We start from the raw sequence: 16,361 nt of genomic DNA, 5'->3' as shown, positions 1-16,361 counted from the left end.
AAAATGGCAAAATAGTAGATTTCCAGATAATAAAACAACGTTTAACCGTATAAGCAACAATCTTAAAAAACAAATTTACAAATTCAAAAATGATGCACTTAGTACATTCCTAAGGAATTTAACGACTGATGCTTCAACCGATTTTTCGCTATGGAAAGCAGCCAAGAGCCTGAAAAGACCGCAGTTACGAAACTCGCCCTTGCAATCCCAATATGGGAAATGGTTCGGTAACCCGAAAGAAAAAGCTAACCTTTTCGCTGAACATCTTGCGAATGTTTTTAAGCCATACTCATCAAACGCGGCTGAAAATAACTTACAGTTTGTTGATAAGATAGATGAAAGTGAAATACCAATTGAAAGACTTAAAGAAATAAAAAGTATGTGTTTACATCAACTACCAAATAAAAATCACCAGGTTACGATCTAATTACTGCTCAGGTTATGAAAGAAATGCCATTGAAAGCCTTCATAAAACTCCAATATATAATAAATGCATGCCTTAAGCACCGGTATGTCCCGCACCATTGGAAAATTGCTGAAGTAATTGTCATACCAAAGCAAGGTAAACCATCAGTTTGGCTTTAGAAATAAACATTCCACGATAGACCAAGTTGATAGAATATCGGATGTAATAGAAAAAGCATTAGAAGAAAAACAAGTATGTTACTTGACTACAAACTGCAAAGGGATCTTCAAAGGCAGTACTTTAAAATATTAAAATCGTGCATCTCAGACCGATTGTTTAGAGTAAGGTACTATTAAGAATACTTGGAATTGGAGAAAATAGAAGCCGGTGTACCATAAGGAAGTGTCCTAGGCCCTACCCTGTATTTACTATACACAAGGGATATTCTAATTGGTAATCACCATAATGGCTACTTTTGCAGATGATACCGCACTTTTGGAAAAATGGCGTATCAAACTCAATGAAACAAAATCTTCACATATAAACTTTACAAATAAAAAGATAAACGATATTCCATTATTTATTAATAATCAAGCTGTACCTTACGTCAATACGGCCAAATACCTTGGAATGACTTTGGATGCAAAGCTTAAGTGGAAAGAGCACATAAAAAAAAGAGAAGAACTAAACTTGAAATATAGAAAAATGTACTGGTTGCTTGGTAACAACTCTGATTTATCAATCCAAAACAAAATAATGCTGTATAATCAAGTGATAAAGCCTGTTTGGACCTATGGAATCCAATTATGGGGCTGTACAAAGAAAATAAATACCGAAATCATCAAAAAATTCCAAAATAAAGTCTTTCGTGGAATAGTTAATGCACCTTGGTACATAAGAAATACCGATCTACATCGTGACTTACAAATAGAAATGGTTACAGAAGTTGTTAAAAAATACGCTGTATCGCACAAACAGAGACTGCAAAGTCATGCTTATTCTGAAATGGAGTCCTTCTTGAATATAAGAAACCATGTTCGGAGATTAAGAAGAACCAAGCCTCATGAGCTTATGGTCTAAAAAAACATGGGAAAGTATTAAAAGTTTAAACTTCCCTCAAAGTGATTGTACAAAATGAAGAAAGAAATATCGGAAGTCGATCCTTCAAGATTAGTCCTGATGAAGAGGTGGTTTTAGTGGTTAAAAGTCCCACACTACTTGGTGTCGAATACTGCCAAGTGTCTTTTGAAGATTTCCTCCTGTCAAAAAAAAAATCTTAAGTAAGTACCTACATAAAAAACGTAATTTTTCGATTAGTGTATTCGGCCAAAAAATCCATCAGTTTTTCCTATAAATCTTGCATTTAGGGCAAGTAATCAACTGAAAATTTTCAATATTTTCTTTCCATGTAAATAACTTTAAACGAGTCTTCTTAAAAATAATTTTATTTGTAAATTTCTTGAATAACATTTTAAAAACTAACTAAAATTTTAAATATTTAAAAAAAAATATCAAGTCAACAATACTGAGTGTTAGGGTCATTTATAGTTTTTAGACCATACAATTTTTTACTAATACTTTAGTTATCGGGAACTGTTCATAAATCTAGAATAAATTCCTAAGTATTCGTTTTTATTGGCTAAACATTTATGTTTATTACGAAGCCAAAAACAAAATGGAAACCATTTATTTTGAATTGAAATAAAATTAAAGAAATAAGACAAAGTCACGCTTAAAAACTCATACGTATCTTCTAAGTATTATAAGGTTTCAACTTCGATGACAAAGAGAATGTTCCTATAAACCGTCATAATCACAACAATGCTGGCTACACCCATACCCAATATTGTCTGTTTGTAAATTGCTAAAATTTAAAATATAAGAAACATATGTCATGATTTTAGTCTTTTAGGTAAAAGTTTAACTTCCGAGTTATGCCTTTTTACATTGCTTGGACTTGGTAAGAAGAAAATACTGTCGAAGCTTATTTGTTCTTGATTTTCTTCAGGTACAATGATATCGTTGTTGTTAAAATATATTTTTTTCAGACAACTGGCATATTTTAAAGCGCAATTATCTGGAACAACATTTAACGAAACTTTTTTTGGCTGCACGAACTCTAGAAATTCTTTCAGCTCCAAGCAACTGCAGTGATTCGAATACGCCACGCGGTACTCGTTTCTATCTCCCATTTGCATTACAATTGGTTGCCCTCGCTTCCAATTTTTCCAGAACATTGCTGATGGCTTAATTACTCGAAGTCTGTTTGCCGAATATTCGCATTTCTTCTCCTGAAAGCCTTTGAATTTAGTAAGGATTCTACATTCTTGGATATCTGGTGATATGCAATTGTCCATCGCCGGAAGATAAATGTACTTTTGCCACTGTTTCTCATCGACAAATATTTTTTGATTTAATTCCTGTTCGATTGCAATAAATAGAAACTCCACTCCATACTGAGCAGGCATTTCTATTAAAATCTTATTTTCGGAATGCTTATCCAGCCATTCACGTATGAGTGAACATATTTCTGAGATACTTTCTCGTTGTGTTGGGAATTCATTAAATATCTCGGAAAGGAATGTAGAGTCCAAATAAACTGTATCGATGGTTTTCATTTTTATAAAGTCATACTGATGAAAATGGGATCTTAGAACTCTGTAAAGATTTTGTTTATTATTTGCTAAGAACTTGAAATTGAAAGGACTTCGCATCAAACCTGAAATCTCCAGTGTAGAGGACTGTTTGAGCTGCTGTTTCAAAGATGAACATAACTGAGCCTGGACAGTGCTTTGCTGAAAGAGCGGTTACAACCAGTTCTATATCTTTTCCATTAAAGTTATATCTTAGTTCTAGAGGCGCTGGGATGATGAACAAAATTAAAATACAAAATGTTGAAATTTAAGATCTTAGGTACTTTGAAGGTACATACTTTCAATTTCTATTGTTTCTATGGCATTGGCTATGTTTGGGAATTGGTGCTTGAGAAACACTGCAGATATTTCGCTAGTGATTAATGGAATTGTAGGATTGATAATTTCGGACAACCCAATCATATGGTCTGCATGACAATGTGAAAGAAAAAGGAAACTCGATTTCAGGCAGTCCCCATCGAATCGATCTACAGCAATGCCAGGTACTTCCTCGAATATTCCCATGAAAGTACTCATTTTAAAAAAAACTTAAACTTCTTAGTTTTGAGAGGGTAGCAGGTTTTAAATGATTATAAAATCATAGATAATTAAGCAGAGATTGACTGCACTTTGCACTTTAAGCGGTAAAGTCAAAACTTAAACCAAATACCAAAATAAACAAAAATAAATTGTATATAAAATTTATACAGATGACACTTATCTAATTTAGCTTTGTTCAATGCGCAAAAATGTATACCCAACAGAGGCCTATTTCAAATACAGTGCAGCAACTTAAATGTTGTATTACATCATTTTTGTATCACAGCAATGTCAAATGTTTACTAACCGGGTTTTTTTTTCGAAGTCCATATTACAGTACAGTGAGAAATTTGAAAGTTCTTACAACTGAGTATTTTTCAGAAAAAGTTCAACAAAATTTATAAAATATAGCAAAATTCAGATCAGAACTTATTTTAACATAATAAATAGTAAATTTTAAAGAGAAAATGTTAAGAAAATATTATGAAAGTTATTAAATTACATATTGTTGACGTATGTCTTTCTGTTTTTTTGTTGTTTTTCGAACATGCTTCGTTTCTTTTCTGGTCTTTGAAAATTAAATTAAGTGGACGAAGGTGGTGATGTTCAAATGGTAGACATGTGCATTTAAGAGGACACAAGCGTCCTCTGTCTATCAACTCCTACTCTCACCTCAGCGTGGTGAACATCGGGTGCCCAGTACCTCAACTGGAGATTGGGTACCAACGCCAGTGGAAAGTTGTTGGGGGCAGAAAACTAGGGAGGGGTGGAGAGGTGTTTCCATTAAGGCACCTCTCCTTATCCAGACGGCAGCGGAGGAATTCCCGAGATGGAATCAACGGTGGCGTCTACAGTTCCAGTAAGGTTGAACTACTTAGTGAACACCTTATAGGGCTTCTTCGACTCATTCGGAGCCCAGGTCTATAAGGAGCGTTTTTATCCGGCTCCCCATCCTTGGAGTTATACTTAGGATCTGGCCCTTTATGTTGGGGGTTGTGAAGTCGGGGTGACTTCCTGGCCACGTAAAAGCTTTCATAGTTGCGAAGCACCAACAAGCCTCGGATACGGAGGGATTTACTGTTGACAACCAACGCAAATGAGGCCCTAGACCGCTATAAAACAGATATCGACGGGCAAAAAGAGGATGGAAAACTGCGATATTAACTATGGTGACTGCTACCACGAAAACCAACAGCGCTTATTTGAATGCGGCTTCGTCATTATAGCCAGATTTAGGCAAGAAGTCTTGAGCTATAGGTGCATCAATAAGCGCCTCATGACCATACGCATCAAGGCTAAATTCGACAACATTAGCCTGATATGCGCGCACGCCCCCACAGAAGAGAAAGACGACAACACCAAAGATATGTTCTTCAAGCTCTTAGACAAAACATTTGAGCAGTGTCATAGATACGATATTAAAATAGTCCTGGGCGATTTTAATGCCAAGCTAGGAAGGGAAGACAACTTTATTGGAATAATCGGGAAGAACAGCCTGCACGACAACACTTCCGACAATGGATTCAGGTTCAACATCCACAAAGGAACTTGGACTTCTCCAGATCAATCTACCGTCAGCCAGATTGACCATATTGCGATCGACGCCAGACACGCTTCCAGCATCATGGATGTACGAACTTTCCGAGGAGCTAACATCGACTCGGACTACTACCACGTTACAGCCAAGGTAGCACTTCGGTTTTCAAGCCCCAAGGCAAAACAGGAAGGTATAACGTCGAACGGCTACAATCGCCTGAGATCGCCAAATCCTTTTTCAACCGAGTTGCAAGTGACGTCTCTCGAAGTTCTCTGCCGCCAACCCAATTTATCGAAAACCAGTGGCAACATTGCCAAGATGCAATCGTAAGAACTTTCAAATCATTGCAAGATGCAATCAGAGAAGCCGCCTCTGATGTGCTGGGTTTCAAGAAGCCACCAACAACGAACCCCTGGTTTGATGAGGAATGTCGGCAGGCAAATGCAGCCAAACAACAGGCACGCAGAGCGGCGCTGCATAAAAGGACGAGAGCTGCTCATGAGCTCTATGAGCAGAAGAGGCTAGAGGAACATGAGAAGAGTGCGGTCGAAGATGTTGAGAGGTTTAAAAACAGGAATGAAGTTCGAAAGTTTTATGAACAGGTGAAACGAAATTCACAGGTACATAAACCAAGAAACGAAGGCTGCAAAGACTGAGGATATGGAAGGACCACTTCTGCAGACTGTATAACGGCGAAGACAAATTGAATTCCGCTGTCACGCAGGATGATCCATTCAACATAGACGACGAAAGCCAACAATCCCGTCCTTCCGACTTAGACGAAGTAAAGATTGCCATATCTAAGCTGAAGTCTATGGCTATGGCCGCTGGAGTGGATGGCTTGAATGCCGAGCTCTTTAAAGCAGCTGGAGATAAGTTGGTTAGGAGCATGCATCAACTTGTCTGTAAGATATGGTCGGAAGAAAGCATGCCCGATGAATATCAATATTGTTTGCCCGATCCTGAAAAAAGGAGACCCTCTAAACTGCACCAGCTAAAAAGGAATAAGTCTACAAAATCTTCTCTGCCGTAATATGTGAACGTCCATGTCTCAATACTCATAAAAGCCCCAAAAGACATCACGCTGAGTTCTTCCGATTATGTCAATGTCATCATCATATGCCAGTTATTAGACAGACTTTTGAAAGATAGTGCCTCTAGTGTTGACGTATGAGCTCTGCACTATTCTTGCAAGGACGATGTTAAAAAAATCACATGGCAGCGCATCACCTTGTCTCGAATCTTCTCTTATATCTCTCGCGTCTGTCTCCACAAACTCTCGAACAGTCCACGATTGTCAATCACCTCTGAATGAGATGACGGAACAGTTTAACATTCACCTCATTTGGGTGCCGGGCCACAGAGACATTCCGGGAAATTGCAAAGCCGATGAGCTCGCCAAAAACGGAACACTTCTGCCTAATGTTAGACAAAAATATAACATAGGAACAGCACTTGCTACATTCAAATATCTTCTCAAGCAATATGCTCTAGAATCAACAAATGCTAGATGGTCACAGGCTACCACCTGCCTAGCAACCAAGCAAATATGGCCAAGTATTGACTTAAAACGGTCAAAAAGCTTGATGTCACTGAGCAGACAAAGTATAAGCTCTACAATTGGAGTAATAACGGGACACTGCCTCATAGAAAGACTTGCTCTGAGGCTAGGGGTCTACACAAATGACTTCTGTAGAAGCTGCATGGACGAGGAGGAAGAGGAAACAGTCCAACACCTTCAATGTACATGTCCAGCACTCTCCATTAGAAGGAATAACTTTCTCGGTAATCCCTTCTTCGATAACACCAGTGAACTGGCAACGATTGTTACAAAACGTCTCTCTAACTTTATTAAAAGTACGAAATGGTTTGTTTAAATTCAATTCTTTCCCATGAGTAACCTCATTAGTGGTATCACAATAGACCCTTGAGGTCTACGTGTGTCAATGACATCTGGACAGCCACTCCAACCTAACCAAACCTATCACCTTGTCTAAAACCTTTTTTGACATCGAAAGGTTCTGTTAAGTTGTTTCCAACCTTTATGGAGCAGCGTGAATTCTCCATGGTCATCCTGCACAAACGGACGAGTTTGGCAGAAATGCCAAAACTGGACATGGCTCCATACAGCTCGTCCTTGTAGATGCTGTCATATGCGGCCTTGAAATCGATGAAAATATGGTGGGTGTCGATTTGGTGTTCTTGTAGCTACATAGGTTTATTGCCTGGAGTAAAAAATTCAAAATTCGTCGAATTCTGATGGCGGTTTAAACAAAAAAATGTGATTATATGTTTTCAGTGTGACGGGGTACGTGGGAAGCACGTCCCAAGGGAAGAAACATTGCGTTCTAATCAGTGATGGTTGAAGACTTCGTGTCTTCTTAAAGATGTGTGTGAACAAAAACCAAAGTGGATTGGTATGTTTACTGCAAAATACTTTTACTTCAAAATATGGTGTAGACAGCAACATGGAATACATTTTGTTTTGATTTATATTAGATGCGGTGTAGTAGAAGGGTTCCAGCTTCTTGGAGTTTCCACAAGAATTGTGAGTACAATTTAATACTGTCCCAAATTATCTTTTTAGTTCTTCTTGTTTCAGATTTATCGAGAATTATTGAATAAATAAAGTTTTATAAAATATTTGCTGCAGACCCTCTCCGATTCTTTCCCTATGGCAAAACAATGAATTAAAGTGACTTGATGTAGGCCTTGCGCTGTCAACATTAGGATTTTCGAACTTAATATTATTAATATTATATTAATATTTTCAAGGAAAATCTATAACCTGCGACCATTCCTGTGTGCGAGTTATGTTGTGATGGATGGAGAGGACCTACAGTTTTAAGCCAAACCAAAACGGATTGTCAATTCATAGACAGATACATAGATATGTACAAGGATAAAAGACTTTTTTGGGAACTTGGTGGTTTCAATAACTTCATTATGAAATTTAGGAGTTAGGGTCGAAATACTGTATGGATCATAATGCTGTATTTAAAATACTGTATCTCAGAATACTGTATTTCTAAATACTGTATGTACAAAATGCTATACATGATCAAAATGCTGTATCTCAAAATTTTGTATTTAAAAATGTCTTAAAATTTAAATAAGGCAAAGAAAAAAAAATGTAAAACAGTGCGCACTTCTTTACGTTATCAAAGCGATTTTTATTTTTTAGCCTTATTTACTGCATTTTGAAATACAGAATTGCCAACATCGAATATTAAATTTTCGTATCTTGCAATTTGTTTCCGAATGTCAAAAGCATCGAAATACGGACTGTTTATTTCTACAACAAATGTGATCTGAACTTACGAGAAGTCTTAAAATTTAAGTTTTATAACAAAATTTTAGTAATAATAATAATGTACGCAAATAAAATTTATTTGCAGGGACTATAGAGCAAAACTGTTCGTTCATCTTGTATGAAATATATTTATTGTTGTGTTCCGAAAAAAAAACATTTTAGTTTTTAGTTCACTTCATTTAATAATTACTTATAAACTTACTATATATCAATACAACTATTTTAATAATTTTGCTACCAAGCAGTGTGGATGAAAAGAAGAACAAAAGCAAACTAAGTTCTTATAACAGAGTTCTTATTTGATTGTCGTCTCTCGGCTAAAGGTACATATAGATATTGGGCGTTCATACCCATCATTATATATGAAAAATCATTTTTCCAAATGTAAAAATTAAATACGAACATAAAATAATAAACAACTATTTAAACACTGAAATGCTACTTAAATTGGTAAAAATTAGTATTGACTAAAAATCTATATAACAAAACTAGATTTTCAAATTAAACTATTTCTTTATATGACAAATAGTGTTGGTAATTTAAAATTTTTTAAAAATAATTCAACTGACAACTTTTTAAACCCAACACGAAAACTTACAAGCATTTAAGCACGACATATCAACAGACGGGATGGAAAGTTATCAGTGTGGGTCGCATCCCAGCATCTTTTTTAACTTGCCATAGGAAGTTATTGTAATGGGTCCGATTTGTCAAATAGAAAATTTTGACATTTCTCGACGTTTCAAGGTCGCTAGAAACGAAATAAGAGATTTTTAGAAAGATGTCAGTGCGTGCGTGCGTACGTACGTTTGTACGTCCGTACGTTCGCGACGTTTTTTTCGTCCTCGATAGCCCAAGAACCAGAAGAGATATCGACTTCAAATAAATTTTGTTATACATATAATAAAGCAGAAAGATGCAGAAAGGGCTCTCAAGAAAATTGCGTAGGTGGTTTTTTTACCATAGCAGTTTGAAGAAAAGGTGAAAATTTTGGTTAACCCTAAATATCCTACGAACCAAAAACGCTAGAGACTTGAATTAAATTTTATATAATATATTGTAACGTGATACCAAACAGGTATATTTTTTGAAAGAAATAAATATAACGGTTTTTTTTATAAATCAATAAAACTGAAAATAAATTTGTCACCTCCAAAATTTTACGACTGAAACATGATTTCATCTCTAAAACAATTTTGTGCAACGAAGAATAATGTTTTTGACATCTGATAAAATTTTGAGAAAAATCGAATTGACAGTTTTTTTGTACAAAATAAAAATCTAAAAAAACTTTACTCAAAGTTGGTAAAAATTGAATATCGATTCAAATATCTTTTCAAAAAGTTGAAATTAGGGCTTCAAACTTATTTTATCTTATAAGAAATATTGTTTTCAACATTAAGAAAAAAGTTGTTAAAAATTGATTTTCGACTCAAATATCTATTCAAAAATTGTTGATGTTGGCTTCAAACTAATTTTATCTTACAAGAAATATTATTTTCAACATTCAGTAAAATTTCGAAAAAAATCGAATTGACAGTTTTTGTACAAAAAATTAAAAACCTTAAAAAAAAATTAACAAAAGTTGGTAAAAATTGATTTTCGACTCAAATAGCTTTTCAAAAACTAAAAATATTGGCTTCCAACTTATATTATTTTACAGAAAAAATTGTTTTCGATATTCAGTAATTTTTATATAAAAATCCAACAGTCCGTTTTTACATAAAAAATAAAATCTACAAAAAATAGTACGCAAATGTGGTAAAAATTGATACGAGTACATATAGACAACTTTAAAGCAAGACAAATCGACAGACGGGATGGAAAGTTATCAGTGTGGGTCGCATTCCAGCCTCGTTTTTGAGAATTTGTTTCGTGGCAAGTGGTTATTTTAACGTACATACAGATGTATTACACAATCAAAATCAAATGGGGTGGCGCAACAGTCCGTTGTGAACCAGGGCCTAGTGACTTACAACTCTCAACCATTCCTGTGTGCGAGTAATGTTGACAGGAATGGAAGGGACCTACAATTTTAGGCCGAATCCGAACGGCTAGTTTGAGAAAGCACTTTTTCATGACAAGAATTACTCTTGAAGGATTTGTCAATTCCTCGCAAGAGGCAGTACCCGCGAAAATTAATTTTTTTAAATTAAGGTGGCACAGGCAGGGATTGAACCCAAGACCCCTTGCATGACAGTCCAACGCACTTTTTTTTTTTTTTTTTTTTTTAAATTCATTTTTATTTAATTCAATCTTAAACCTATCTTAAAGCTAGACAAAAATTCATAAAACTAGCCTAAATTATCCAAAACTTACAACTAACTTAATGGTCCCATACGGACACTCTAAGCTAAACTATAACACTAATTACTAATGCCTTTCGGCCTTAAGATATATTTTACTTCAATTTAAATTTTATTTGTTTTGTTTTCATTAGAAAATTTTGAAAAAAACTAATATCAATAACCTTTTTTATTTTTACTTACAAACTACTTAAAATAAGGTCCTTAAATAAAACTTAAAACTAACTTAAACTACCTATTCTACCTATAAACTACTTAAAACTAGAACAACCACAGCAGCAAATCTAACTATCTAACATTTTTGTTTTTCATATTTCGTTGTCTTTTTTTTTTTTTTTAATATTTTTTTTTTTTTTTTTTTTAATTTTTTTTTGTTTTTTTTTTGTTTTTTTTTTTAATTTTTTTTTAAATTTTTTTTTTTTTGTGCCACCATGCCTATTCTACTTTAAACTAAACCCTAAACTATAAAACAAGTATGTAAGCCGGCCAAGGCTTAAACCCCATCCCGACCTACCCATTATCAAGTGCCGATTGAAGCCACCAAAACTGGCTCTCCTGCTTCACCCTATCAGTTCGGTCCCGTTCGGACACAGCCCTACTGAACCGAAGGAGCTCCGCTCCGCCTTGTGCCATGACGTCCCGACTGTACAGGAGTCGCCCATCCACGGTTCTTCGTCTGACGTGGTAGATTAACGGAACTGCCAATCTATCCTGTATCAGACCGCATTTGTCTAAAAAGAGGAATGCCTCTGGTGGAATGAACCCGCTCAAGCGTGCACTCTCAAAATACTCGTCGTTCGGATAAAACGCCCCGAAAATTAAATTGTTGGTCGAAGACATAGCTCTTGCAATGTGACCTCGAACGAGTTTTATCACGAAATTGTCAATTCTGTTGATTCGAGCCCCGTTGTATAGGACCTCGTTGGAATAGTAATGTACATAAGAAGATTCGGCTGTTCGATATAAGCCGGTACAGCGTCGTAAACACTGCCGCTCGAACACCCGGAACTTCTCCATCTGGGAAGGGGCAACGTTGAACCACACAGGACAACCATACACGATCATTGGCCGTATGAGGGCCATGTAGCAAATTACCTTCACTCTGGGGTCAAGCCGACTGCTAAAAAACAGTCGTTTCGTCAGAGCGAAGGCTCCTCTGGCCCTGGTCAGAGCAGCATTTATATGTCTGTCGAAATATAAATACTGATCTAACCAGATACCGAGGTACTTTACTACACTTTTGCTCGCCAATGGCTGCCCGTGAAGATCAACGATGACCATCTTGCGCCAATTCTTACACGTATCCCTCGTGGCCCTAGCCAACGGAGTCCGGAACAGAATTGTCTCTGACTTCTGGACATTTATTTTCAGTTTCCAGTCGTCGCAATATCGCTGAATCTTGTCGAAATCACGCTGCAAGAGAATTCTAATAACCTCAACCTTTCGGGCCGTTCTGTACGCAATTAGATCGTCGGCGTACGCAATTGCCTTTGTAAGACTACCTATCAGATCGCTGGTGTAAATGCTGAAGAGAATCGGCGAATTCACCGCTCCCTGTTGAAGACCATTTTTAATTGAGAATGTTGTGGTAGAAGTTACATTGCCACTTTTGACAACAAACTTTCTACCGTTAAGCATATCATAAAGTATATACAACAATGGCTTGCTAATGCCAAACCTGCTCAGTTTTAGGTAAAGACCCTCTAACCATACGGTGTCAAAGGCCTTTTCCAAATCAACCAAGACAGCACCTGTGCATTGTTGTTTTGACTTATTCCATTGGATATCAGAAACGAGTTTAGACGCAGCATGAATTGTGTCATGACCCGCCTTGAACCCGAACTGTTTATCCGGAATAATTTTGTTGTCCGCAGCCCACTTAGTCAGAGCCCTATTAATGATCTTTTCGAAAACTTTGCTGATGCTCGGAAGAAGACTTATCGACCGAAGATTTGACGGGTTGGAGTTGTCCTTTCCCTTTTTCGGGAGAGGATGAACCACAGCGGTCTTCCAATGCACTGGATAATATGCATTATTCAGTGCATTGTTGAAGAGTGTGGTGTAAATGTCAATTGCTTCCGTCGGTAAATGTCTTAGTACAACGTTGGATATACCATCGACACCTGCTGACTTTTTATTTTTTATTGAATTGAAGATGAGTTGAAGCTCAACCTTCGTCACTAACAAGGGACTTGGTCCCGTTTGCTCGGCGATTATGGCATTTGCCAAGGAATCGTCATTGAACCGCATGAAACCGCGGTTCTCAGATCGCCAATGTGTGATATCATTACGGAGGTAAAAGTGATTAAGTAGGGCTCTGTTTTCCAGGTCGTGGTTGGGGCGAATGCTAACATTCACCTTGTACACTTGCTGGAAAGCAGCTCCCACCGCCTCCACTTTTTCCTTCGGATCTTCAATTATGTAAAAGTCATCGTCAAAGATGGCTTCTTCTGGATCTATTTGCGCTGTCATGAGTACGTCTCTGTTTTCTTCGGTTCTTTGGAGTTTCAGACTCGGAAGGTCATTGTCGTTCTTTTTCCTGAATATCTTGTTGATTTTAGGGAACATACTAGGGTCACTAGAATTAACTGACCGGATCTTGCGGTCCCAGTACTTGTTAATTGATAACCTGTAGTTCTCCTTAATCAACAGATTGACATTTTTTATTGACGACTTCAGTGTCCTAACCTCCAAGTCGTGTGGGTCTGTAAGTCGTCTGTACAAGTTTTTGAGTCTTGTCAGTAAGCCACTCTTGTGCTTTCGCAGTGCGTCAATTGTCGCGTTTCTGTAAGCGTCCATTTGGTCCCGTTCTCTGTACTTTGGAATTGTCCGTTCCATCGTTCGTTTTATTGTTTCGTCCATCTGTTGTAAATGTTGGTCAATTTCTGTATTTGTCAGGTTTCTGTTGTTTGGTGGGGCTATGTCACTCGAACGAAGTTCTCTCGCTAAGGCGTTGGTGAAACGAGGCCAACGCATCTGACTGTAATTGTAAGAGTGCGTTGCAACGTATTCCTCCAACTCCACGCGTTCGTTCGGAATCTGCATTACAGCAGCCAGTCCGCAGTGATCACTGTCGTACTCGACTGTCTGTAGGCAGTTTCGAGGGTGATTACCCACTTTGTCTGTTACTGTCATTCTAATGTCGTACAGCAAAAGATCCAGAAAGGAGCCGCTTCTTGGATACGATGGCTTTTCGGTAGCCAGCAGGTCGACGCCATATTCAACGCTGTAAAGATTCATCAAATTAAAAAGATGATTACCTCTGGGATTACTATGTTGATTTCCCCAATCTTCATGTTTTGCGTTCAAATCACCGGCCAAGATGAAATAGTTTTCTTCCAAGCTCAGTTTAAGTTCCCTAAAAAGAATTTCGAGTTCTGATGCAAAGTAAGTGACCTGCGGAGCTCCAGCCGCATAAGCCGCAATCATATACATCCGCTTCCCTTGAGAGAGAGAGATGCATACAACGCAAACTTCTAGCGTCTTGAGCTTTCGCAATTCATTGTTGTATATGACTTTATAATTAATGCCTTTTCGTATAAAGAGAGCGACACCGCCCCCTTGAGTGGAGTCGGGCCGGTCTCTTCTTACGATATTGTAATTTTTATGAGTCAATTTGTGTTTGTGGTTTAGCTTAGTTTCGCTAGCCATAAACACATCGGGACTGTAGTCTTTCAACAATTGGAACATATTGGCTCTTCGTTCAATCCTAATCAGTGAATTTACATTCACAGCTAGGACTTTTAGGCGCGTCTCCGGCAGCGCGCCCATTATGGTCTAAATTGCGCCAGGCCAGGCAACAAAGAGTAGAGATGATCTACCCTTTTGCCTTGCTCCTTTATCTGACTTTGCAGTCCTGTTAGTTGACCTTGAATGCTCAACAACAAGGCTACAATGTCAGGCTGCACCTCTGGTGTCTTAGGCACAGGGGCCTTGGGGGCAACCGTTGGTGGAGCTTGTCTCGTATTCCCATTCCCTGACACCATTTGGGCGTAAGAGAATTTGGGATCCACGAATTTTTGTGTTGGAGCCTGTCGACTTTTTTCGGCTTTTTGACTGGCCTGTTTGTGTTTCATTTGTTGGACCTTAGGGCAACCCCTATAGTTAGCGGGGTGCCCTTGGTTTCCACAAAGGACACACTTGAGCAGGGTCAAATCCTCAACCCGCTCATTCCCCAGCTTGCACTCTCCTTCTTTGTGGGTTTCTCCGCACCTCACACAACGCAACTGCATATTGCAGTTGGCATTGGCATGGCCAAACCTCTGGCACTTCGTACATTGTAGAATGTCGTCGTGCCTTTTTAATGTCTCCCAGCGTACAGCTTGATTGTCGAGAGATACGATTCTCTCGACACTATTCAAACTGCTTTGGGGCGATAATGTTACGAGGAACATTGGCAGCCTATAACCCCCTCGTCTTGACTTCACCGTAGTGAAAGGCTTGACCCCGATAAAATCGAGATCGTCACTGGCTTTTTGGCGGAGCTCAGCTAAGAGCTCCTCCGGTTCCGTGCAGGAACTTATGCCCTTCAGAAGGACCGTCTTGAATTTTTCGCTCTTAGGCGTATAGCTGAAGAACTCAGCTGTGGCCTCTTTTAGCAACTCTTTAACTAACTTGTATTCGGCCAGTGAGAAGCACTGGACCGAATAATTCTTTTCTTTTTCGTTTAGAATTTTAATGAGAAATTTGCCCTTAGTGGCCGACTTACATACCTGTTTAATGTCCTGTATGTCAACCTTATGGGTCCTTATTGGTGGTATTTTTTCTTTGTTAGGCTGTGGTTGTTTCTGGTGTTGCTGCTGCTGTTGCTGCTTCTGCGGCTTTTGTTGCTGTTTCTGCTGCTGCTGCTGCCTTGCTTGTAGCTCTTGTTGTTGCTGCTGCTTGGCCTTACTCGAGGTAGATGGGCCCTCCTTCATTGAGCCTGTCACTGCTGGTAAAGCCTTAATTTTTTGCTCCGCTCCAGTGATTTTGGTAGCGGGCTTTGGTTGTTGCTGCTGTGGTTGTTGTTTTTGTTGCCTTGTATCAGGCTTTTTTTGCTTTGCCTGTTGCTGCTGTTGTTGTTGTAGGAGCCGTTGTGCTTGTTTGTCCTCCTTCTCAGCTGCCTCTTTTTGTCGGCGCGCTTCAATTTTGTTTCTTAGTGCACTGAGAAGGGGCTCCATCTCCTCCTTCAGCTTTTTTAGCTGGTCCTCGTAGGCATCTATTTGCTGCTTTTTTGCCTGCAGCACTTGTGCCAGCTCCGCTTCATCGGCTTCGTTGTCGTTGGGGGCTTCAGGCACCTCCATCTCCCTTTCTTTAGGCTGCTCTGGCGGCGCTAGGCTTGCGAACCTATTTTTATTTTTAGGCGACCTATAGTGCCCCTCTCCACCTTCGGAGACGTAGTCGATGTCACCGTCTGACGACTCGCTTTGTGACGTCATCTCTTTTTGTTTTTTTTGCTGCACGCCCTGGCGCATCGCTCCGCGCTTAGCAGCATTGTTCCTTTCCACCAGGTTAGGCTTAAGTTTCCTCTTTACGTTTGTTGTTGTCAATGGACTATCAGACTGGTGGCCTGATGATGTTGCGGTGAATTTGTGTACCGCTGATGGTACCACATTGGCATCACCTGATGAATTGGCAGAGGTATCTT

General features: G+C 38.5%; 2 protein-coding genes across 2 annotated transcripts; both read right to left on the bottom strand.

Annotated features, from left to right (window-relative positions):
* Positions 1 to 1,835: 1,835 nt before the first annotated feature.
* On the bottom strand, positions 1,836 to 3,662 carry LOC129945888 (protein artemis-like). The gene is made up of 3 exons (XM_056055844.1): positions 3,339 to 3,662; positions 3,126 to 3,267; positions 1,836 to 3,064 (listed from the first exon to the last, which is right to left on the bottom strand). The coding sequence occupies exons 1-3, from the start codon at positions 3,574 to 3,576 to the stop codon at positions 2,299 to 2,301; spliced, it is 1,146 nt and encodes a 381-aa protein (XP_055911819.1). The 5' UTR covers positions 3,577 to 3,662; the 3' UTR covers positions 1,836 to 2,298.
* A 14-nt stretch (positions 3,663 to 3,676) lies between these two features.
* On the bottom strand, positions 3,677 to 16,152 carry LOC129945029 (putative uncharacterized protein DDB_G0274435). Its single transcript, XM_056054690.1, has 2 exons — positions 15,566 to 16,152; positions 3,677 to 3,695 (listed from the first exon to the last, which is right to left on the bottom strand). The coding sequence occupies exons 1-2, from the start codon at positions 16,150 to 16,152 to the stop codon at positions 3,677 to 3,679; spliced, it is 606 nt and encodes a 201-aa protein (XP_055910665.1).
* Between the last annotated feature and the right edge of the window lie 209 nt (positions 16,153 to 16,361).

This window comes from Eupeodes corollae, chromosome 2, assembly GCF_945859685.1.
Source record: "Eupeodes corollae chromosome 2, idEupCoro1.1, whole genome shotgun sequence".
NCBI lineage: Eukaryota > Metazoa > Arthropoda > Insecta > Diptera > Syrphidae > Eupeodes > Eupeodes corollae.
This window is presented reverse-complemented; position numbering and strand designations above follow the sequence as displayed.

What these genes read in the sequence shown, in the direction of transcription:
- LOC129945888 (XM_056055844.1), bottom strand. Translation starts at nt 3,576, where the DNA reads ATGAGTACTTTCATGGGAATATTCGAGGAAGTACCTGGCATTGCTGTA. An exon ending in AGAAACAATAGAAATTGAAA is followed by an intron (nt 3,268 to 3,338) that starts GTATGTACCTTC and finishes TCATCATCCCAG; the next exon opens with CGCCTCTAGAACTAAGATAT. An exon ending in CTCTACACTGGAGATTTCAG is followed by an intron (nt 3,065 to 3,125) that starts GTTTGATGCGAA and finishes AAATCTTTACAG; the next exon opens with AGTTCTAAGATCCCATTTTC.
- LOC129945029 (XM_056054690.1), bottom strand. Translation starts at nt 16,152, where the DNA reads ATGACGTCACAAAGCGAGTCGTCAGACGGTGACATCGACTACGTCTCC.